The following is a 25606-nucleotide window of genomic DNA, read 5'->3' as shown; positions in this document are numbered from 1 at the left end:
TGGCTCGGGTGGCTGGAGTCTCTGATGATCCTCCGAGCTTTTTTCACACACCGCCTGGTATATATGTCCTGGAGGGAGGGAAGCTCACCTCCGATGATGTGTCTGGCAGTTCGCACCACCCTTTGCAGGGCTTTGCGGTTGAGGATGTTGCTGTTGCCGTACCAGGCAATGATGCAGCCAGTCAGGATGCTCTCTACAGTGCAGGTGTAGAACCGTGTGAGGATGTGGCGGTTCATTCCAAACTTCCTCAGCCGTCTCAGGAAGAAGAGGTGCTGGTGAGCCTTCTTCACAACGGCCTCAGTGTGGATGGACCATGTGAGTTCCTCAGTGATGTGGACACTGATATCCAGATATCACCTTCTTTAGTCACTAAGAAAGACAAAACATCATGACTTTTCTTTATCAGGTCTCTTAGGGAAAACAGCTGGCAAGATATATGATGACATTAAGTTTATAAAAGAAACTGAATTAGTTAAAAGAATATATATATATATATATAATTATTTTTTTTTTTTTTTTTTCTCCTGCATAATCCTGTACCACACTCCAGTCCAGTCGGTGGCGGTAATGCACCTATAAGCTGGTTTGCCAACCGCCATTAAACACCATAGAAGAAAAGAAGGAGGAGGAGGAGGAGGAGGAGGAGTAGGAGGAGTAGGAGGAGAAGAAGAAGAAGAAGAAGAAGAAGAAGAAGAAGTAGTGTGCTGCTTCGTTCCTGGAGCACATTGACAGGTAGCGTATTCACAGCTCTCTATTTACATTTTACTTTATGTACCAATGTAAACTTCGACTCTTTGAAAGCAACAAGCCACCACAGCCCTTAATCTGCATTAAGCACAGTCGTGCCAGCACATTTGGCTTTTCTGCTTTTATCTCAATAGACAGCCTAATTTTGTGATGAGCTCAGCTATCCGGTGGGCTAATGATACATTGATATGAGTAAGCAATATGATGCATTGCTGATTAAATGCTATTTGTAAAGCTCTTTGATTAAACGCGAGGTATGTTTTTGATGATGTGATCTATAGTATGTTTTAGATATTCATAAAGAGCATTTAATAGAATGTGGAGGACATTAGACATGTGTCTGTCAGTGCTCAAACAGAGTGCTTCTTTTAAAATACATAAGTTGTGGATCTTTTGGTAGGAATGTGCGTGTTTCGTTATAATCAATTGCATGTGAAAATGCTGCATGACAGCGAATGAAACTGCATGAATTGGTTGTCAGTCATTATAGATTCATAGCAAAGTGACCGAGATGGCTGTCCAGAGCTATTCATGATAGACCAGTGTACCTGAAGTTACTCTTTGTGCTTCGTTTCTGAAGAGTTTGCCAGATGACAAGTAATATACAGTTTGTGACAGCCAGATCTTTGAAAGCAGGTTGTCGGCATCTCCAAACTAAGCTTTCTGAACTGAATGCATAGATTAACCCTTGTTGCTTCAATTTAAAAAAGTTACTCAGAGGTCCTTAGAGGACAAAAATGCCCGCGTCAAAAAACAGCCATAATAATATTATATGTTAATATTATTTCCACTTTGAATGAGTACATTTTTTTTTAACCAACATCAGTCCTGATCATAACTACCAAATATTCATTCGTTTTCAGGATTTTAACCCTTTAAATGCCAGTTTGTTTATATAATGGCACTTGTTTTTTTGTTTTGTTTTGTTTTGTTTTTTATGAAAAAAGCAAAAAAAAAACAAAAACAAACAAACCAAATTTTTTTTTCCATATAATAAATTCAAAGGGGATTTTTTGGGGGGGGAGGTTATCACAGTCTGGGATATGTCAATGATTAGCAACGACATTGATTTTGATGTATTATTATTTTTTGTGCAGTGTTAGATTTAAAAAACAAAACAAAAAAAACCTCAGGACCTTAGAGGACAAAAATGTCTGCGGGAAAAAAATGCCATAAAAATATTATATATTAATATTATTTTCCACTTTCACTGACTTAGATTTTGTAACCAACATCAGTCCTGATCATAACTACCAAATATTCATTTTCAGGATTTTAACCCTTTAAATGCCAGTTTGTTTACATAATGCCACTGTTGTTTTTTACACACACACACACACACACACACACATTTATCAATACACACATGCACAACACACTCTGACATCCATACCAACACACCCACACAATTTTAGCTGCATCATTTATTCAATTGGCCTGCAGTGCTCTATAATACAGCAAACAGAAAATAGGAAAAAAGCATGTATTTGCTCCATAGGCTAAACATGAGAAAAATGGCGCCATCTGGTGGAAAATATATATTTTTTACATTTTGAAGCCAGGGCTCTGGAATGAAAGCATAATATCATAGAATTCATGATTTTATGCTTAAATTGCAATGGGATCAAATATTGCCATGTAATGGATTTCAGTGGGGACATTTTTGTCCTGAGGGTCCTGCGTGTAACTATTTTGTGTACACAGTGTATTACAGATGTATTATAGGAACTGAGGTTGAAATATCAAAATTCCCCCAAAAATACACACCTTTTGCAAAATTTATGCTGTTGGCATTAACACAGCCAAAATGATAGAAAAAACAAAAATGAAAAAGACAAAAATGTCCCTAAGTTCGCACAAGGGTTAAATCTTAAATGATGCATAGATTAAAGCAGTGGTGTAATTGTGGTTTTGCTTCAGGGCCCAGATTTCATGTAGCGACTTAACAGTACCAAAATTGTTTATTGTACAAAGGTAACAGAAATCCCCTAAAATCAACTATTAAAATGTATTAATTATGGCTGTCAATTGATTAAACATTTAAATAAAAATAATTACATCATATACTGATTAATTAATTGAATTAATCACAATTAATTGCATATGTCAATATTTGCAGGGAAAGGCCCCCATATAAAAATAATGTGATATATGGTGATTATTATAAATAATTAAATCAATATTATAATAATTATAATAAATAAATATAATTCAGGAAATGTTTATATATATTGTATTATTGTGGCAGACAAGTAAAGCATTAATTAGGCAATGCAAAAAGTTGCTTTAGAAAGTAATATATTGTTTATTTCCATATCATTAAACAAGCTTATCTTTAGCTTACAGTCTACAGCCATCCATTTTGCAACTGAATTCATCAATCTGTCCAAAGTAAACTTATTAAAAGGGCTTTTCCAGGGCCTGGGTAGCTCAGCGAGTACTGACGCTGACTACCACCCCTAGAGTCACGAGTTCGAATCCAGGGTGTGCTGAGTGACTCCAGCCAGGTTTCCTAAGCAACCAAATTGACCTGGTTGCTAGGGAGGGTAGAGTCACATGACCACTCCTCGTGGTCGTGATGAGTGGTTCTCGCTCTCAGTGCGGCATGTGGTAAGTTGTACGTGGATCGCAGAGAATAGCATGAGTCTCCACATGCTGTGAGTCTCCGCAGTGTCATGCACAGCGAGCCACGTGATAAGATGCGCGGATTGACTGTCTCAGAAGCGGAGGCAACTGAGACTTGTCCTCCGCCACCCGGATTGAGGTGAGTAACTGCGCCACCACAAGGACCTAGTAAGTAGTGGGAATTGGCCATTCCAAAATTGGGGAGACCGTCCGACGGATGCTTTTCAAAGCATCTCTCTTTGGATGCATCGTGTCATAAACAGCGTTTTTAGGATGCTGTGTCAAGTTAAACATAGTTTGAAATTTAGAAAAACACATCTTAAGGCTCCTGCATTCTTGAGCATTTTGTTGTCTTTACAGCTGCGTGTTGCTTGTAGAGCTGGAGTTGCGCTTACTTCGCCCTGCTGACCAAGACTCGTAAAAACATGAAAGTGGTTCCTCAAGCATAATTCCTTATTATGGTCTTAAATATGATTCTTTGTTCATTTTTGAACGCATTACTTTTTATGTAATTGATCGCACTAAATGAATGCCTTAAATTGACCTAATTAATATTATTTGACACATTGACTCTTACCTTTTAAAAGTTGATAAGCCTATTTATTTTGCTATCCTATCTATGCACGATTACATGGTTAGTTACATTTTATTATGTGCATTTTGGATTGTTTTCTCCTCTGCTGTCCCTTTAAAACAGACCTTTGACCCACCAGTTGAGAACCATTGGTCTAAATCTCAAGTCGTGTTTCTCAGGTCTTCTATAATCCAACAGTGAGTAGAGGCTTTTTATCTCACTTACAGCATCTTATAGAGGAACACCTGGACACCCCCTCTCCCCTTCCCACAATGGCCGACTCCATGGATATAGATGACTCTTTGTACAGGTAATCTGTGCATACTGGACCTAAAACACAGCTTAATCAAGCTGAATGTGATTGAAACTAAGAAAGACTTCCATTTTGGTCGTATCTAGAATCAAATTCATTTTGATGAAAAAACTTCCGAGCACCTAACAGCTTGTGTTTGTGTGTGTTCATGTGTGTGTGCAGTCGGCAGCGGTATGTGCTGGGAGACAGTGCCATGCAGCAGATGGCCCAGTCTGCTGTGTTTCTCAGTGGAATGGGAGCTGTTGGAGTGGAGATAGGTGGGTGGTGCTAATGCTCATTTCTTACACCACTTTAAATTGTTAATTATTCTTATTATTATTATAGAAAAATAACAGGAATAGGCTAATATGCCTTTTAAACTCAACTTAGCCAAATTATAACAAAGACAAAAAAGCAGTGTGGAGACCGAAAGTCTGAAATGACTTGTGAAAATGTGCCTGTTTTATTGTAATTTGTTTGAAATGAATGTCTGAATTTCTTAGCATTTAGTATGTGTGTTGCTTTAATGACAAAATGCTTTCAACCTGGCACAGACTCCAACAGCTTGTGCAAAGCCTGATGATCCATGTTATGCCAGAATTATCTGACCTTTTGTTCAGGGGAGTTAACAAAGAACAAAATTCTTTATTTTTTTTATTTTCAAATTACTTAAAGAGATAGTCACCCAGAAATTGAGAATTCTCTCATATACTTTCATGCCATCTCAGATGTGTATGACTTTCTTTCTTCTGCAGGTCAAAAACAGAGATTTTTAGAAGAATGTCTCAGCCTTGTAGGTCCTTACAATGCAAGTGAATGCTGACCAGAACGTTGAAGCTCCAAAAAGCACATAAAGGCAGCATAAATGTAGTCCATAAGACTTCAGTGGTTTAATCCATGTATTCAGAAGCGATATAATAGGTGTGGGTGAGAAACAGATCAATATTTAAGTCCTTTTTTTTACTATAAATCTCCACTTTCACTTTCAGAATGTGAAAGTGAAAGTGGGGATTTATAGTAAAAAATTGTTTTATCTGTTTCTCACCCACACCTATCATATCGCTTCTGTAGACATGGATTAAACCACTGGAGTCTTATGGACTACATTTATGCTGCCTTTATGTGCTTTTTGGAGCTTCAACGTTCTGGTCAGCATTCACTTGCGTTGTATGGACCTTTGGATCCTGCTGCATATTGTATTCATAAATACATAAATATACATTTACTTGTTTAAAATTACTCTTACTTGTATATCTGTCTGTACGAATAATAATTTTGTAGATGATGCATAACTTATCCACACACTTTGTATTCTTGTGCACATACTTTTCTACCTGTCATATCTGCTCACACCTAAAAATTGTTCATGCAATTTCAGAGGATTGGAAAGTATCAGAGATTCTTTAAAATCATGACTTAGGATCTAGTTACTGGTATTGTCTACCCATTTTCTTCCATCTTTGCTCCTTGATTCTTTACCCTATACATTCCATGTTTTTTACCGCATCTGTTGACTTTTCAGTAATCTGTGAACTGGTGGTATTGACTTTTTTTTTATTATTGTAATTTGTTTCTAAATCTGTTATGCAGCAAAAAACATTGTCCTGGCAGGAGTGAAGGTAAGGGAAATTTGAATTCTTCCTCATTCTCGATCTGTGTTTTTGTTGATGCTTAGGCTTTACTTTTGTTCTGTGATTTTTCTGTTTTAGGGCATTCATTTTTTATCTTGGCATTGTATTAAATTAAACTTAATGTAATAGGCTGGATTATTTTATTGTTATTTTTATTTGCTGTGACTGTACAGTACTTGTAGCTAGCATTTTTATTGTAGTAGTGAATTCTGACTATTTGCGGATTGGTTGCACTTCCATTATTAGAGTGCGTTATGAGACTTTGTGCATGTGTTTTTGAAGGGAGTCACCCTCCATGACTGTAAGCGATGTGAAGTTTGGGATCTGGGCACCAACTTCTTCATCAGAGAGGAGGATGTACGTAGCCAAAAGAAAAGGTACACTATAATGACTCCAAGCATAATAAATTGCAACCAGAGTTCATGCTGACAAAGTGCTGCACATTTAATCAGATAAATGATTGAGATTTCAATGACAGCTGCCACAATTTAAGTCCATGTAAGTCTACTCATGTTACATCAAACGTTTCTATTTCATTTTCTATTTAACATGTGTTTTTGCAGCTATTGAACATTGTAAACCATTCACAGACAAGTCTGTTGCTCGTTTCTGTGTATAATGTATTCAAAATTTGAATAACAGCTTTGTTTTTTATGCTTTAAGAGTTCCAATGTGAAGTTGACCATTTAGGTCAGTTCTCAGCTTGTTTTGGAAATGTAGCCAACATAAAAAATATGGTGTGCCGTTGATCCACCCAAAATAAATATTTTAATATTGCAATTACAATATCAAGGGAAATAATCAACCATTATGATTTGCGTCATAACCATGCAGCCCTAAACGGGCAATTTCTACACAGGACAAACTACAGTATATCTTCCTTGGCAGGTTTTCCAGTGCATAGTGCATTTAAATTGAGATTAAACACAAAAAAAGTTTTTATGATATTTATTAGGAATTATTTGTATTATTGTTATGACCCTGTATGGACTGGCTCTTGATTTCTAGAATGCCCTGCTCTTATCCACAATGATGCTCTCTTTTTTCCCAGGGTGGAGGCTGTCCATTCTCGAGTGGCTGAGTTAAATCCCTATGTTCAGGTCAGTGTGTCCAGTGATGTCCTGGATGAAAGCACTGACCTCAGCTTCCTGAAGAGATACCAGGTTGGTCTCAACTGAGACTCATAGAAAACTCAGAATAGTTCATAGTGTTTTTGAACAGGATCAAATACATATAGCGTCTTGCTTGTACTATTTAAAGGAATAGTTCACCCAAAAATTAAAATTCTCTCATCATTTACTCACCCTCATGCCATCCCAGATGTGTATGACTTTTTCTTCTTCAGAACACAAATGAAGATTTTTAGAAGAATATTTCAGCTCTGTAGGTTCATACAATGCAAGTGAAAGGGTGCCAACATTTTGAAGCTCCAAAATCCATATAAGTGCAACATAAAAGTAATCCATAAGACTCCAGTGGTTAAATCCATGTCTTCTGAAGTGATATGAAAGGTGTGGGTGAGAAACAGGTCAATATTAAGTGCTTTTTTTCTTCACTTACACTTTCTCCTGTTTTTGGTGATTCACACATTCTTCATGCATATCGCCCCCTAATGGGCAGGGAGGAGAATTTATGACAAAAAATGACTTGAATATTGATCTGTTTCTCACCTACACCTATCATATCGTGTTTGAACACATATATTTAACCACTGGAGTCTTATGGATTACTTTTATGGTCCCTTTATGTGGATTTTGGAGCTTCAAACATTTGGCACCCATTCGCTTCCATTGTGAGGACCTACAGAGCTGAAATATTCTTCTAAAAATCTTCATTTGTGTCCTGCAGAAGGGAGGAAGTCATACATATCTGGAATGCCAGGAGGATGAGTAAATCATGAGAGAATGCTCATTTTTGGGTGAACTATCCCTTTAAATGATTTACCTTTATTCTGATTTTTTAAACCATAGTGTTCTGTCTTGAGTGATTAAACTATAGATTAATCTGTATGTTCCTATCATATGTAACTTTTTAATCTGTGTGTTTATTTCCTTAGTGTGTAGTATTGACAGAAACAAAACTGAGCTTACAGAAACAGATCAACAATTTCTGCCACTCTCAGCAGCCTCCTATCAAGGTACAGTCATTCCCCAACACATTTGCACTTGAAGATGGATCTCTGTTTGGATGCTTGAAAACAGATTTTTTTTTTTTTTTTAACTCAATCAAACTGATTCACAATTGTGCAGTGATCTGATATATTCAGGATCAGTTTTTGTTTACCCCTGGGAGATGTATAGACAGACATACATCTATAAGAATTAATTTCTGAAAAGCCAGCTAGCATGATAACAGTAGTTTCATGGATGTGAAATCATTGTCTTTTGGTGCAGTTCATTGGCTGTGATGTTTTTGGGATCTGCTCGCGAGTGTTCTGTGATTTTGGGGATGTGTTTGAGGTGTCTGACCCTACAGGAGAGGAACCAAAAGAACTTTTCATCCAGAACATCAGCCAGGTAATTAAAGCACCTTCCTGATTCTCTTTTCATTTGATCCTACCCATAGTCTTCTGGAGATCAGAGATTTCTTTACCAATACGCAGGCTGAATCTGATCTGAGAAATTAAAATCTATAATACGGGTCGCTATTATAACTTCTGCTTGAAATCCAATCATAGGAGTGCCCTGGGGTGGTGACATGTATGGACAGCCGAACACACGGCCTTCAGACAGGGCAGAGTGTGTGTTTCAAAGAGATCAATGGCATGAGTGAACTCAATGGAACCACACATGAAATTACAGGTACAAACACAAAGTCTACACACACTTCACACACATAGTAATAGACAGCTGAATACATTTATAATATCAGTCCACAGTCACAGTCAAATTTGCTTAGGCTTTCACTCAGCTTTGTGTGGTTCGCTTAACTTTTGTCAAGTTGTGTCACATAGCCTCATAGAAGCCATTCTGACTTCAGAATGAAAGCCTGGGCTAAATTTCAGAGATTTTCAGTGTAAGCCTAAATGTGAAAATTTAGGGTTATACAAATATTTTTGCCATGTGTATATAAAAAATTTCATGTTTTGTTGTTACGGTTAAATTAGCTGTGACATGTTTAATCATGGTTAATAGTGAAACCGTATCATGGCATCCCTATTGAAAACTATTTGTGAAAATCACAAATGTGGATGCAAAGTTAGACCTTTCATTGCAAAGACAGACATTGCATAAGTTATGCGAATTGTCCAGTAATCATTGGCTATGCTTTGAAAGATCAAAGGAAAATAGGGTCAAAGCTATTTTTTTTTTTACTTTGAGTGGTGTGTTCCTATGCTTGACTGCCATTATAACGTTCATTGGGCAACTTTGATGTCATGTGAAAGGGTTTTAACCTGTCTAACTCTGTCTGTGTGTGTTTAGTTCTTTCCCCATACAGTTTTGCGATTGGAGATACCTCATCTTTCCAGCCGTATGCTCATGGAGGAATCTTTCGCCTGGTCAAGATCCCCAAAACCATCAGCTTTGTATGTCAACACCTCTAATCCCTTCAGTTGATCTGTTTGATAGTGGTGGCATACAGTATAATGAGCAACTGTTTCCTCTGTCTGTTGTGTGTTTGTAGGAGACGATGGAGCAGCAGATATCTGACCCTCGACTCCTCACCCCAGACTTCAGCAAACCAGAGGTCAGAATCACAACCTCTTTCATTGCTGGAGTCCGTTTATTGTTACTGCAGTTACTGACAAGAGAATCTGTGTTTTAAATCAGGTCCCTCTACAGCTCCACACAATCATGTTGGCTATGGATGCTTTCTTGGATCAGCACGGCAGACTTCCCAACATTGGGTAATAACATCCATTTTATCTCTGTATTTCAAAATCTAGTAAGCTGCCTACAGTAACATTATTTTGGGGCATCATGATAAAAAATGGAGTCTGGGTAAGCTTACTAGGTTTTCTCACTAGTTCACAAGGGTCCTATAGCTTAACTTGTAGAGCATGGCGGTAGCAGCGCCAAGCTCATTGGTTTGATTCCCAAGGAACGCACTTACTGGTAAAATGTACACATTGAATGTTGAGTCACTTCGAATAAAGGTGTCTGCTAAATGAATACATTTAAATGTTTTTTTGAGACGCCGTTATGATCATTTCTTTTAATTGTTTGTCTATGTACAAGCGAAGCAACGATATGAAAATATTAGGCCGATAGCCATAGCCTAAGGTTTAGTAATCGTGCAAGTCCATGTTGCGATTTTAATCTTAATTCAATCATTCATGCTGCATTAATAGATATAATACAGATGTCTCAGAAGTCAAAGTCTGCTAGTTTCAAAGCGTTTTGGATGATTCCCCTCATCATGTGATGTAGCCTATAGCTAAGTGCCGCTTTCACATCTGTCAAATCCTTTTATGATGGTTTTTAAGCATTAATGTGACTGAGAAAGAATAGAAATTAAATATTACGTGTTCTACAGAGTGCCAACCATTATGGCTGTTATTATTTATGGATTGTGCATTTGAATTCACATAGTTTTAACAAAGTGTGTTACTAATGAATTATAAATAAACCATAATTTTTAATATCGGCGTTTCTGATATGCCAGTGGTTTTAATTTGGTCATTAATTGTCTGATACATATCGGCAGCCGGTACGTCGGCACATCCCTACTATGTACACATGCATCAGATGGACAATTCTGTCTCAAACGACATCGCATTTTGCATTTCACGAGGATTTCATATGTTAAAGTTGTAAACTTTGAAAAGCATGTCTCAAGACTCCTGCGATCTGTTCCATTCTGTTATGCTTTTTCTAGCTGTTTTTGAAAGCATTAACGCATCCTGTGTGCACGGCCCCTTAGTCTATTTCTTTTCTTATTTTTACATATTCTCTTTCTGTTTCTCTCTCTCCCTCTCTCTTATAATGATTGACATGATGAATAAAGATGATTTTAATGCATTATTTGTCCCTGCTGTATGTAGTTGTTTGCAGGATGCTGATCTGCTCCTGAAGTTCACAGAGGAGATCAGCAAAACACTTAAAAACAAAGTGAGATTTTATTTTTACAAGCATTCACAGTCAATTCCTGTTGCACATATCATCACACATTTTTCTTTGAATCTAAATGTGTGTGTTGTCAGGTGTGTATAAACCAGGATCTGGTGAGGTGTGTGTCACGCTGTGCGAGGGGCTGTCTCTCTCCTCTCGCGGCCGCGGTGGGTGGGATCGCTAGTCAGGAGGTGCTAAAGGCTCTCACTGGAAAATTTGCACCGCTTCAGCAATGGGTAGGTCAAAAGACAGCGGCTCTTTTGTCCATGATGTATATATGGCATTGATATAATCTTTGCATGTATGCCTATATAGTTTTATCTAGATGCAGTGGAGGTTATTCAGCCCCTCCAGTCTCTCTCTGGTGAGGAATTTGCCCCTAGGTAAGCTTCACATCAAATAATGAGCTTTATTATCTGTTGTTAGTTCAAATGAGTAGTTTGATTGGTGTTATGTTGACTTGTGTTATGTTAGTTATCATGTAATAAGAACTGAGCTGATTTGTTACATGAGGATTGTTTATGAAAGGCTTAGAGTGCCTTTTCATTTTTAGGTAAACTAATCCTTTCAATGTCTATTTTGACATGTATGTGTAGGGGTGATCGGTATGATGCCCTGAGGGCATGTATCGGCCAATCACTGTGTTTGAAACTGCACAAGTTTCGCGTATTCATGGTGAGTGTAAGAGGGTACGGAGGGACAGATTTAACTAAAATTATTATTTTAAACATGATTTAAAAGGTTATTGTACAGCAAAACTTGAACCAGCTGAATTGTGTGTTTTAAAGCTGAAGTGTGTCAGTTTCTGTGCCACTAGTGTCAACAAAAGGAATCTCAAAAATAATCACAGTTTGCAAACAGATCCTAGAAAACTTCCCCCGTTTTCCATTGGTTGAACAAACAGATAGTTCCGCCCCAAAATCACATCATTGATCAAGCCTTGTTCAAATGTTTCTGTGTCTAGCTGAACGGCCACTAAAACATACAGGGCATATGAGAGATTTCGCTGTTTAATATCATTTGCCTGTAATCACATGCATGGATATAATAAAACAATGATGTGTGGAAAACCGATGTCAGGTACTGTCTGCATTGAGTTTGATTCATATTTTGATAGATTGTTAATCTCGTTAATGATATGATGCAACAAGCCCTGCTGCACATTATGTAAAACACTCTCCCCTACTGAATGTTGGCCAGTTGTGCAGTCCCCCAGTAATGTTAAATCGACAGCAGCAGTAATGACCACTAGGGACTTGCGAGATCCAGATGTGGCTGGTGGTGTGAATGGGGATTTAGGTAAAATCCACCTACAAATGGCTTGCCTATAGTTGACTCTGCATATAAGCCGGGATAAAAGATAGAATTTTAACATTGAAGAAATGACACACTTAAGCTTTAATCCAAAAATGCTCAGGTTATACACTTTTTATGGATGTAATGTAGACAAGTGTTACACTGTTGTTTGATTGTCTAAATATGTGCTTGTAGGTGGGCTGTGGTGCTATTGGCTGTGAGATGCTGAAGAATTTGGCACTGCTGGGTGTGGGATTGAGCAGATTTTCAGGAGAGGTGGGCTATACACCTGAAAGAAGCTTAATGTTCTTTACTTCTTGTTTACATGAGTAATGGAATGTTAGTATAATTCTTTAAATGTGTTTATTCTTTCTTAGATTTGCATCACCGATCCAGATTTAATTGAGAAATCTAACCTTAATCGGCAGTTTCTCTTCAGACCTCAACACATACGGGTACCTCTTTCATACCTTTGTCATCTGCAGCTCCAGGCATGCAATGAATGGCCCTGTTTACATTTGGTATTAACATCTGTCTCAGTGTGGTCAACCAAGACAGATACAGTTGAAGTCAGAAGTTTACATACACTTAGGTTGAAGTTATAAAAACAAATTTTTTAAGCACTCCACAGATTTCATATTAGCAAACTATAATGAACTGTTTTGGCAAGTCATTTAGGACATCTACTTTGTGTATGACATGAGTAATTTTTCCAACAATTGTTTACAGACAGATTGTTTCACTTTTGATTGACTATATCACACTTCCAGTGGGTCAGAAGTTTACATACACTAAGTTAACTGTGCCTTTAAGCAGCTTGGAAAATTCCAGAAAAGGGTGTCAAACCTTTAGGCAATTAACCAATTAGCTTCTGATAGGCTAATTGGAGTCAATTGGAGGTGTACCTGTGGATGTATTTTAAGGCCTACCTTCAAACTCAGATCATGGGAATATCTAAAGAAATCAGCCAAGACCTCAGAAAAACAATTGTGGACCTCCACAAGTCTGGTTCATCCTTGAGCAATTTCCAAACGCCTGAAGGTACCACATTCATCTGTACAAACAATAGTACGCAAATATATACACCATGGGACCACGCAGTCATCATACCGCTCAGGAAGATGCATTCTCTCTCCTAGTGCAAATCAATCCCAGAACAACAGCAAAGAACCTTGTGAAGAAGCTGGAGGAAACAGGTAGACAAGTATCTATATCCACAGTAAAATGGGTTCTATATCGACATAACCTGAAAGGCTGCTCAGCAAGGAAGAAGCCACTGCTCCAAAACCGCCATAAAAAAGCCAGACTACAGTTTGCAAATGCACATGGGGACAAAGATCTTACTTTTTGGAGAAATGTCCTCTGGTCTGATAAAACAAAAATTGAACTGTTTGGCCATAATGACCATCGTTATGTTTGGAGGAAAAAGGGTGAGACTTGCAAGCCGAAGAACACCATCCCAACCATGATGCATAGGGGTGGCTGCATCATGTTGTGGGGGTGCTTTGCTGCAGGAGGGACTGGTGCATTTCACAACAAAGATGGCATCATGAGGAAGGAAAATTATATGGATATATTGAAGCAACATCAAGACATCAGCCATAAAGTTAAAGCTTGGTTGCAAATGTGTCTTCCAAATGGACAATGACCCCAAGCATACCTCCAAAGATGTGGCAAAATGGCTTAAGGACAACAAAGTCAAGGTACTGGAGAGGCCATCACAAAGCCCTGACCACAATCCGATAGTGTGGGCAGAACTGAAAAGCGTGTGTGAGCAAGGAGGCCTACAAACCTGACTCAGTTACACCAGTTGTGTCTGGAGGAATGGGCCAAAATTCCAGCAACTTCTTGTGAGAAGCTTGTGGAAGGCTACCCAAAACATTTGAACCAAGTTAAACAATTGAAAGGCAATGCTACCAAATACTAACAAATTGTATGTAAACTTCTGACCCACTGGGAATGTGATGAAAGAAATAAAAGCCGAAATAAATAATTCCCTCTACTATTATTCTGACATTTCACATTAAAATAAAGTAGTGATGCTAACTGACTTAAGACAGGGAATGTTTTCTATGATTAAATGTCAGGAATTGTGAAAAACTGAGTTTAAATATGTTTGACTAAGGTGTATGTAAACTTTGGATTTCAACTGTAAATGTTTACACTTTGGATGCATCATGCATTTTTATTTTTTTTTTCTCCCCTTTTTCTCCCCAATTTTGAATGCCCAATTCCCAATACGCTGTAAGTCCTCATGGTGGCGTAGTGATTCGCCTCAATCCAGGTGGCAGAGGATGAATCTCAGTTGCCTCCGCATCTGAGACCGTCAATCCACGCATCTTATCACGTGTCATGTTGAGCGCGTTACCGCGGAGACATAGCGCGTGTGGAGGCTTCACGCTATTCCCCACGGCATCCACTCACAACTCTCCACGTGCCCCCACCGAGAGTGAACCGCATTATAGTGACCATGAGGAGGTTACCCCATGTGACTCTACCCTCCCTAGCAACCAGGCCAATTTTGTTGCTTTGGAGACCTGGCTGGAGTCACTCAGCACGCCCTGGATTCGAACTCGCAACTCCAGGGTTGGTAGTCAGCGTCTTTACTCGCTGAGCAAACCAGGCCCCATGCATTTCTATTTAGAACTGTCCACATGTAAATGCAAATTATATTAGCGATCTCATTTAATGATCTTTTTAGTGTCCTGATGTTCTCCCCTTCTTCCATTGTCTCTCTGTAGAAGCCAAAAAGCACTACAGCAGCAGAAGCTACATTAGAAATAAACCCAGAGCTGCAAATAGAAGCTCATCTGCATAAAGTGTGTCCTGCTACAGAGGACATCTATAGCGATGCTTTCTTCTCCATTCTCAACCTGGTGGTCACCGCACTGGACAATGTGGAGGCACGGAGATACGTGGATAGGTAATACTGTGACATCACAAAACTGTTTCTCATGTAGTGCATTTTTGATGTATTGCACATTTTCAGTGGTTGTTTTTTTTCTAAATTGCAGTCGATGTGTATCCAGTCAGAAAGCTCTGTTAGACTCAGGTACCATGGGTACGAAAGGACACACGGAGATCATCGTCCCAAACCTCACAGAGTCCTACAACAGCCATGTAAGTGTGTGTGTGTGTATAGGGGAGGCTGTGTGCCATTTCATGTATGCATGTTTTTGTGACATGACTGTGATGTTCTTATGTTTCTTAGAGAGACCCACCAGAGGAGGAGATCCCATTCTGCACTCTGAAGTCTTTTCCTGCTGTTATTGAACACACCATACAGTGGGCCAGAGACAAGGTCAGTAAACACACACACACACACACACACACACACACACACACTCACTCTCACTCGTGCCCATACATTCCCTCATCAGCCATACATAAGTAGTTTGGGAATCTTCTATGAAACTGTAGCTTGCCACGCTTCAAGCCACACAGTGTTTTAAGTAGTCAAAATACTGTTCTGTAAAAAAAGTATTTACTGCAGCAACACTACAAGTTACTAACAAAACATACCTACCTACATAAAAGCTATTTAAGTTATATTATTTAACTCTGCAATCAACATAGTATTTATCTTACTTAGGGTGACAACATTCAACAGATAATTGTACACTAAATACAACTAATAAAACTAGAAAACACTTATTTATATTACTGAGATGACAACATAGCAATGAATGTAAGTATTCAACTCGATATTTTTCTACATAAAGAAAGACCCAAGGACTTCTGCATATGGAATAGGTGAATCGTTTATTTACTTGAACCATCTGAACAAACCGATTCACTAATATGAAATCGGTTTATTTACTTGAACCATCTGAACAAACCGATTCACTAATATGAAATCTGCTTCTCAGCACTACATATGAGGGAGAGGACAGTTTCGGAGAATGCATTTGAATATTACTTCAGTAAGCTCGTCTGCCAGGCTGCATGCACAGTACAATGTAACAAATAACAGAAATGTCGTTTTTTTTACTAGGGCTGTCAATTGTTTGAAATTTTAAATCAAATTAGTTACATGACACGCCGATTAATCGAATAAATTGCAATTAATCGCATATATCATTATCAGCTGAGAAAGGACCTCAAATAGAGATCATTCAATATAAATTATGCATCATTTTAATAATTATAAATAAAATAAGTAGGGCAGATTAAAATGGAAAAATATTGTATTATTGTGGCAGATGAGTAAAGCATTGATTAGACAATAAAGAAAAGTGGCTTTAGAAGTCAATATATTGTTTATTTTATTCCCATATCAATGAACAAGCCTACAATCAACAGTAATCCATTTAGCATTGAGTTCCTCAATCTGTCCTGCTCTCAAAGGAGCATCTCTTTGGTTTTCAGTGTCATAAATGCTGCATTTCTAGCAAGGTAGACCGATATATCGGTTTTACCGATTAATCGGTGCCGATAGTTGCTTTTTGGAACTATCGTTATCGTCAAAAATATATGCCGATAGTTGCCGATAGTTTTTTCATCATTTCGTCCTTTCAAAATAAGAGTCCATGGTGTGTTTCGGGCTTGTTTATTCTGAAAAGTCCCACATTACGCACCAAATCTTCAGTTTTTCTGGTTACTTTTGGTTGAACAATAAACTGTCTCTGGGATTTTATTCATTTATTACTCTTTGTCTGTGCCTTTCATAGTAAGGAAAGAATAAGCAAATTTTTTGGCATTCTTAAATCAGTTTTAAAAACTATCGGCCGACTAACCGGTTATCAGCTTTTTCCACCACCTTATCGGTATTGGCAAAATCCACTATCGCCGACCTCTAATTTAGGACGCTGTGTCAAGTTAAAAGTAGTTGAAACATTGAAAATCACATCTCGAGATCCCTGTATTCTGTTGTTCTGTGCCCAGCTGTCAAGAAAGCATCATGTGACTGCCACTCATTCTGTGGTTGCACTGCTTGAGAGATTTATTGAGCTGCTTAACTGCCCTCTACTGATGCGGCTCATAAAAACACATGTATTTCAAGCTTGAATTGCTCCCATAATAGAAAACAACTTACATACCAGTCAAAAAGACCTCATTGTATGTCTGCTTAGAGCTCTTAATAGTGTTTGAAGATATGAGTGTTCTGATTTTTGTTCTTGTGTGTATAGTTTGAAAGTGCTTTCTCCCACAAGCCCTCCGTGTACAACATGTTCTGGCAGAGACATTCGTCACCTCAGGATGTGCTACAGGTGAGAATATATACTACACACTTATCTAATCCCCCTAGTTTTGCCTTGTGGTGTCATCTAACTTCTGCTTGTGTGTGTAGAGGATGATGGCTGGAGAGAGTATGGAAGGATCATTTCAGGTCATTAAGTTGTTGAGTCGGAGACCCACTCAATGGGATCACTGTCTATCCCTTGCGCGCCTCAAATTTGACAAGTACTTCAAAAGAAAGGTATGGAAATATAATAATATTATAACATGATTTTACAGAGAACCCACTTGAAAAATAACAGTCCCCTGTTGAATTGCTTCTAATAATTCTAATGAAGCAATTCTGCAGTGGACTTTTATAATTTACCCAGTGGTTTCCAGTGAAATCTGATATTTGATCTTCTCTAAACCATGACCAGTACAAAAGCACATGAATGTTCCCAGGGCCAAGGGATTTGATCACTATAGGTGGTGTTTATAAAATAGTAATAACATAGTAATACATCCACATTGACAGAAATGTTTATGTAATATAAAAATGGAAGTAATGTTCTTACAACATGCCACTATTACATGAATATTTCAGGCATTACAACTACTGCACTCATTTCCATTGGACACACGACTAAAAGATGGCAGTAAGTGAAAATGCTTTATTCACTCATGCAGAGAAGCTGCATTGTTAATCAACAGTCCAAAGATCTGGCACCCATATCTTTTCCCATCTGAAGTGTTTATCCAATGTTTTCAGGTCTGTTTTGGCAGTCTCCTAAACGGCCGCCTTCTCCTATAGAGTTTGACCTCAACGACCCACTGTGAGTATGAGAGTAAAGATTACATCTTTATAGACTGTCATTCACAGCAACAGGCATTCATTTTCAAAGGGTTGAACACAGAAATGGAAAAGAATTGATTTTAAGATGTGTGGAATTTTTAATGAGAAAATGTCTCTTCCTTCCTAGGCATTTCAGTTTTGTTGTCAGCGCAGCTCGCCTTTTTGCTGGAATTTATAATGTTCCATACTCAGAAAAGGTAAAAAGAAAATTTCACACGTGGGTATGTTTCTTTTTTACCTGTGTGGAACTAAAATCTTGAGTTGATATCTAAAGTTTTTATATTTTGCTGTTGTTGTTTGTCTGTTCCGTTTAAACTGAATCGTCTATGCTCTTGAATTATTCATAGAGTTTTTCCTACGAGGCTGTATCAAGCGTTTTAGCTGCAGTGGAGGTTCCCGAATACAAACCAGCAGAAAAGGTGTCTGTTTAAATATAGTCCGTACTTTTCTCTGGTGCTGCTAATGGCACAGAAATCGCATGCTTTTCTTTTAAGTCAATCACTAAGTTTGTGCATGTTCTGTGTTAGCATATAGAGACAGATGAAAATGTTAAGAAGCCTGATCAGATTAAAGTGACAGTGAGCAGTGATGAGGAGAGAGAGGCGATCTCACAGCTACAGGAGGCCATCAACTCCAACTTTATAACACCAGGTGTGTTAATACACATCCACAATCATATACTCATGCATTGCACATAACAGCTGTAGGAACCAAACCATGAGATCCAAATTTTTTCCTTTCTTCGTCCATCTTTAGAGAGGCTACGGATGAATCCATTGTACTTTGAAAAGGATGATGACTCAAACGGACACATGGATTTTGTAGCAGCAGCATCTGCCCTTCGAGCTCATATGTATGCCATTGAGGCTGCTGACAGACTACAAACTAAACGGATTGCTGGCAAAATCATCCCTGCTATCGCCACGTCTACAGCTGCTGTTGCAGGACTGGTAAGAGAGAAGAAAATATTTAGATTATTTCTATATCATTCACTCAGATGTTATACACACTAGCCTCAAAAAGTAGGCAGACATTTAAGCCACAATTAAAGGGATAGTTCACCCAAAAATAAAAATTCTCATCATTTACCCACTATCATGCCATCCCAGATGTGTATGACTTTCTTTATTCTGTAGAATATAAATTATGATTTTTAGAAGAATATATCAGCTCTGTAGGTCCATACAATGCAAGTGAATGGGTGCCAAAATCTTGACGCTCCAAAAAGCACATAAAAGCATCATGAACGTAATCTGTGTTTTAATCCATATTTTCAGAAGTGATATGATAGGTGTGGGTGAGAAACTGATTAATATTTAAGTAATTTTTTGCTTGAAATTATTCTCCCTGCCCAGTAGGGGGCAATATGCATGAAGAATGTGAATCACCAGAAACACAAGAAGAAGAATATGAAAGTGATCTGTTTCTCACCCACATCTATCATATCGCTCCTGAAGACATTGATTTAACCACTGGAGTCTTATGGATTACTTTTATGCTGATTTATGTGATTTTTGGAGCTTCAAAATTTTGGCACCCATTCACTTGCATTGTATGGACCTACAGATATATATATATATATATAATCTCAAACTAAGTGGCATTCATTGTAAAGAAAGATAGCAAGTACATTTTTCAAACAAAACATTTTACAATTGGAAATTTGCTGGGTTTCATATTCAAATTAGAAAACAATTGATATATTGTTCAAAATTTAGACAAAGTATTTAAACACTTTCTGGTCGAGCAACTCTAGCATCACTTTGTTTGCAGGTGCCACTTGGTTTTATTTAATTTTTTTATCTAAAGCAAAAATTAGCATACATTTTTTAAGTGTAACTTAAGTGTCCAAAAATCGACATATACTTTAAGATTATTTAACTGTTGGCTTTGTGTAGGTGGCAGTGGAGTTGATAAAAATTGCTGGTGGTTATGGATTTGAGTCGTTTAAAAACTGTTTCTTCAACTTGGCCATTCCGGTCATGGTGCTCACAGAAACAGCTCAGGTCAAGAGAACCCAGATCAGGTAATGGCAAAACACATGCATTTAAACTTTTGAACATCTTGTGTTTCATAAAAAATGTGTTTAATAACTTTTGTTTATTTCGTGCCTTTTGATTTGACTAGAGATGATATCTCCTTCTCTATCTGGGACCGCTGGACAATCTTTGGTCATGAGGACTTCACCTTGTCTGATTTCATTAGTGCGGTTAGGGTGAGTAACACTTGAGCTCCCATATCAATTGTGTTAAAAGCATCTTAAGAATCTGTTAGCATTTGTTAAGAATGAATTATTGAATTACTTGCTTTGCACTTGGTTTTCAGGAAAAGTATGGAATTGAGCCCACTATGGTTGTTCACGGGGTGAAGATGCTCTATGTGCCGGTTATGCCAGGCCATAACAAAAGACTCAAACTGACGTAAGGCCCAACAATAAATACTATGCTACTTATATATATATATATATATATATATATATATATATATATATATATATATATATATATATATAATGGAAGGAAAATTCAGTCATCATTTACTCACCCTCATGTTGTTTCAAACCTGTATGACTTTCTCCAATGGAACTCAAAAGGAGAAATTTTAAAGAGTGTACTGCATTATTCCATGCAGTTACAAAAAATAGGGACTGGAGTTTTCAAGTTTCAAAAAAGAAGTCTTCTGAAGCTTTGTGTGCCACAGACCGAAATATTAGTCATTATTCACTTATAATCTTCACCTCCAGAGAGCTATAATCCACTACAACCAGATCATTGAGTCAGTAACTTAAACTCGAGAACCCGATTAACTAGAGATGAGATGATATATCGAACTTCGATATATCGCATACCAAAAATATGACTAACCTTATTGAGGCAAAACTCGATATTTCGAAATTTACAAAAAACAAATTCTGTCTGTGTAATTATAAATGAAATGACCTGTTTTTTTCTGCACTGTTTACAGGGTTCACACAAGGCCATTGAAGCGCTTAAAGTGCTTGAATTTAGCTTTTAAAAATTAGTTAAAAATTAATTTTATAAAAGTACTGCAATACCTGGAAAATCTCCTTGTTTTGTTGAAAAGTGCTTCAGATTAAAATGGACTATTTCCTCCGTGTAATGTGTGTCCGTTAAAGATGAGATCCCGCACTCCATTTTCATTGAATAATGTGTCTTTTAATATCCTTTCTGTTCTATACAGTCAGATAAAAAGTAAAAAGAAATATTAATTTTAGTCACACAGCATAGATGCACTAAAGCGAGAGACTTCTCTCTCGTTAATAAAACGGATCAGCTGTGTGTGTCACGTTGAACTCTTAAAGTGACAGTACTATTTTAGCACTTGTAATACAAATGTATATAAATCAGTGTTGTAACTTAGAATTGTACACATATAAAACAAACAGTTTTATATATAATAATACTTATATATATATATACAATTTCATGATATAATATTAATTGATAGAATGTAGATTTAAATTTAATTATAATAATGATGACAAATTATTAAAAAAATAAAATATACACTTTCACATACTTTTCAGAACAGGTTCTGTTCAGTTCTGTTGCTTGTTCTGCACCTGATCAGCCTGAATGTAGCCCACTATTTTTGAAGGCTTATTTGTTTGTGATCTTTTTTTTTATAGAGAAAGGTACAGTATATGAGAAACTCTTATTATTTAAACTTTGAAGATTTATATTGTGTATTAAAGAACTTTATTTTGAGGAGAGATTATAATGTGCATTTTGTTCAAACATATATAGATATAGATATAGATATTTAAAAAATTATTTTTTTTTACACTTTGTCATTTAAGTGTTATAATATCGAACCGTGAATCTCATATCATATATTGAACCGAATCATGAGAACCATATCGTCCCATCCCTGCAGTTAACCGATTCATTTAAGAGATAAGACTCAAAACAATGATTCGTTCATGAATCGAACCCCATAACTTCTCTCATGAACGTGCCAAGAGGAGCTAGGACAGATGTCAAGATTTTCAGTGAATAATGACTTAAATTGCAGTCTGGGACGGGTTGCAAAAAACCTTTTAAGTTAAGAAAACCCTTAGTTATAATTGTAAGGCTGCTGTCAGCTAGGGTTTTCTTAACTTACAGGGTTTCTGACAGCCGGCTGCTGTTCCTCACACAAAGCCAGAAAACTGTGTGGCTCCAAAAGATTTGTATATATAACACAAGGTCATATGGACTACTTTTATGGTGCTTTTACATCCTTATTGAAGCGTCAAAGCTCTGGTCCCTATTCTTTTGTTGTTGCATGGCAATAAACAACAAGTACATTGTGCTCCTTTTGTGTTACACAGCAGAAAGAAAGTCTTACAGGTTTGGAATGACATGATGGTGAATAAATAATGACAGTTTTCATGTTTGGATAATTCCTTCAAGATTAAATTTGCTATCAGAATTTCTTGTGGCTCTCTTATGTAGTTCCATAACAGTAAACCCATTTCTCTCCAACTATCTCTACAGAATGCATAAACTGATCAAACCCTCAGCTGGCAGAAAGTATGTTGACCTCACCGTATCATTTGCCCCTGAGGCAGATGGTGATGAGGATCTGCCCGGCCCCCCAGTGCGCTATTACTTCAGTCGAGAAAGCCAGAGCGATGGGACTGCCTGACACACATCCACACACAAACACACACTCTCCCCTCCCTTGGCCTGTGGACCACAAGTGGAGTAGCACTTGATCTAAATCAATATACATTTGATTTTTTTTTTTTTTTTCAATTTGTTTATTATTTTATTGCACAGCATTGTCTGTGCTGATGCCTTAAAATATGCTTCAATGTGACTATAATAATGATTATAATGTTATTGCTCAGAAGAGGTAAAAGAAAAGAAAGTGTTTACATGATTTCCCCAGGGCTTCTTGTTACTCTTTGTTTGTCTCTTAGACTGGGAGAGGACTCAGTTCAGTGTAAGTCACTGGAGGGCTTGTAAGAGATAAAGATTCATCTTGCTCTAATGTAGGGATGCACTGATTGTTTATTCATTGAAATATCCCTAGCATTTTAATGGCCAACAGAGTATCAGACCAGATACTAGCACCTATAATGGCATCGGTGCATCCCTAATCTCAACAGTAATTTATTTGCACATGACTAAATGTTTTGGGAGGATATTGGGATTTAATAAGTTGTCTGTCAATATAAGCGATGTAAACGCCAAAGATTTTGCTTGGTTTAAGTTCATCAGCAGCTGTATTCAGAAGTTCTTCGCAACTTCACAAGTCTCATTTGAGTATGCTGCGAGAATTGAGTCTCTTAAACTGATCTGTCCTGTGTTAGACAGTTTTGGCTTAATTATGCTGCAGCAACTACAAAGTCTATACTAAAACCAAGTTAGTTTGTGTTGACATAGTTACAGGGATGTATTACCAATGGGGCCAGTGCCCAGGGGCCCTTGACTACCAGGGGCCCTCGACTGCCTGGGTGGGCCCTGGCCTTTAATGTTTGGCAATCCTGACACCCCCCCCGCCCCAGGTCAAAAACTTTTGGGCCAGTTGATATGTAAAAAAAAAAAAAAGAAAGTGTGGGAGGGGGGCCCTTGGAGATAATTGGCCCCGGGGCCTTTGCAAGTCATAATCCGTCCCTGCATAGTTACTGCGTTTTGCATTTGTAAGACAGTATGGATGTCAGGATTTTCCTTCATTATGGTAGATTTAAAGGAAATTGATTCTGTTGTCACAGATACTATGACAATTCCACAGTTTTGTAAAAATCCAGTATAGGAAGGGTAATAAGAGTGGTAAAAATGCATTCTCAACAGTGCCACTAGGTGGAGCTGTAGTGAATACATTATCTTAGCAACCATCTACAGCCGCTATCAGCTGCTTAAAGGGATAGTTTACCCAAAAATTCTCTCATCGTTTAATCACCCTCATGCCATCCCAGATGTGTATGACGTTCTTTCTTCTGCTGAACACAAATGAAGATTTTCAGAAGAATATTTCAGCTCTGTAGGTCCATACAATGCGAGTGAATGGTGACCAGAACTCTGAATCTCCAATAATCACATAAAGGCAGCATAAAAGTAATCCATACAACTCCAGTGGTTAAATCCATATCTTTTGAAGCAATATGATAAGTGTGGGTGAGAAACAGATCAATGTTTAAGTCTTTTTTTTTTTACTATAAATCTCCACCTTTTACCAACCCCTACCAGTAGGTGGCAATATTCACGTAGAATATGAATCTTCAAAGAAAAAAGAACGTGGAAGTGAAAATGAATTTGGATATTTATATTGAAAAAAAAGGGCTTAAATATTGATGTGATACTCACACACACCTATCATATAGCTTCTGAAGGCCGATTTAAACACGAGTATTTTTTTATGGGTTACTTATAGGCTGCCTTTGTGATTTTTTTGAGATTGAACATTCTGGCCACCATTCACTTGCATTGTATGAACCTACAGAGCTGAGATATTCTTCTAAAAATCTTAATTTGTGTTCAGCAGAAGAAGGAAAGTCATACACATCTGGAATGGCATGAGGGTGAGCAAATGATGAGAGAATTCTTATTTTTGGGTGAACTACTCCTTTAATGTGCTTTCATTCCTGTGACATGAACATTTTGGCAACAAATCTTGGTTGTGACTCAGCATAATCACAATGATATAGACATTATCCCTCACATTAAGTTTCATTCATATTACCTGAAGTCCAGCCTGCATGTCAGCAGCAAAAACAACCTTTTCACAAGTTCCTCAATTTATCTGCAGCCTTTTTGATGTCATTCAGTCATCCTAAAGTGTCCTTGAATATGTATATCTGAGTTAGCCAAACAGTTAATACATGAGTGGCTGGCAGTAGTGATCAGAAATCACACATGCATAGTCATACACCTTAACCTATCCCCAAACTTTGAGATTACAGTGAATATCTTGTAAAAAGTCTTAAAACATTTTCTATTTTGATCCTTTTAAAATGGCTTACCTTCAGATGCACAGAATTCTCTCATGATGTCTAGCACTGATTTTATCTAAATCATGATGGGGATATCTAAAGGAGTTAAACCAGTGATTTCGAAGATGATGTAATATGTTGTCATTGTGACCACAGTATTCAATAAAGTCCAATAAAATCAAAGTTTAAGTCGAGTCAAAATGGCATTTTTAAGCTTTCCTCTTTAATTTATTCTTTATCTATATTTTTTGTTATACATAGCATCTTAAAACAACCTCACAACTCTTCTAACAAGGTATTGAAGGAAAAAATGTTTTCCTGTGATATTTGACATCAGATAATACATGCATACAGTATAATTCTCATATAATACTGTTTCAAACGTATAGCCACAAGGAGTGAACAATATGCATTTTAACATGATTTTATCGCTTACT

At 37.4% G+C, this 25606-nt stretch overlaps 1 protein-coding gene across 2 annotated transcripts; it reads left to right on the top strand.

The window, feature by feature from the left end:
* The first annotated feature begins 650 nt into the window (after nt 1-650).
* Nucleotides 651-25358, top strand: LOC127444690 (ubiquitin-like modifier-activating enzyme 6). 2 transcript variants are annotated; one of them, XM_051704221.1, is made up of 33 exons: nt 651-732; nt 4174-4256; nt 4422-4516; nt 5829-5857; nt 6152-6246; nt 6921-7032; nt 7926-8006; nt 8263-8385; nt 8547-8670; nt 9292-9395; nt 9494-9556; nt 9640-9716; nt 10854-10920; nt 11013-11156; nt 11236-11303; nt 11517-11595; nt 12412-12492; nt 12594-12671; nt 14958-15139; nt 15231-15336; nt 15428-15517; nt 17346-17426; nt 17507-17635; nt 17981-18032; nt 18146-18209; nt 18357-18426; nt 18577-18648; nt 18757-18880; nt 18986-19179; nt 20128-20255; nt 20357-20444; nt 20555-20649; nt 22729-25358. In XM_051704221.1, the coding sequence occupies exons 2-33, from the start codon at nt 4219-4221 to the stop codon at nt 22877-22879; spliced, it is 3084 nt and encodes a 1027-aa protein (XP_051560181.1). In that variant the 5' UTR covers nt 651-732; nt 4174-4218; the 3' UTR covers nt 22880-25358. The 2 variants fall into 2 exon arrangements, with proteins under 2 accessions (XP_051560181.1, XP_051560182.1); XM_051704222.1 differs by lacking the exon at nt 651-732 and having other exon boundaries at nt 3208-4256.
* Nucleotides 25359-25606: the final 248 nt, after the last annotated feature.

The sequence above is a fragment of the Myxocyprinus asiaticus genome, chromosome 8 (genome assembly GCF_019703515.2).
Source record: "Myxocyprinus asiaticus isolate MX2 ecotype Aquarium Trade chromosome 8, UBuf_Myxa_2, whole genome shotgun sequence".
NCBI lineage: Eukaryota > Metazoa > Chordata > Actinopteri > Cypriniformes > Catostomidae > Myxocyprinus > Myxocyprinus asiaticus.
This window is presented reverse-complemented; position numbering and strand designations above follow the sequence as displayed.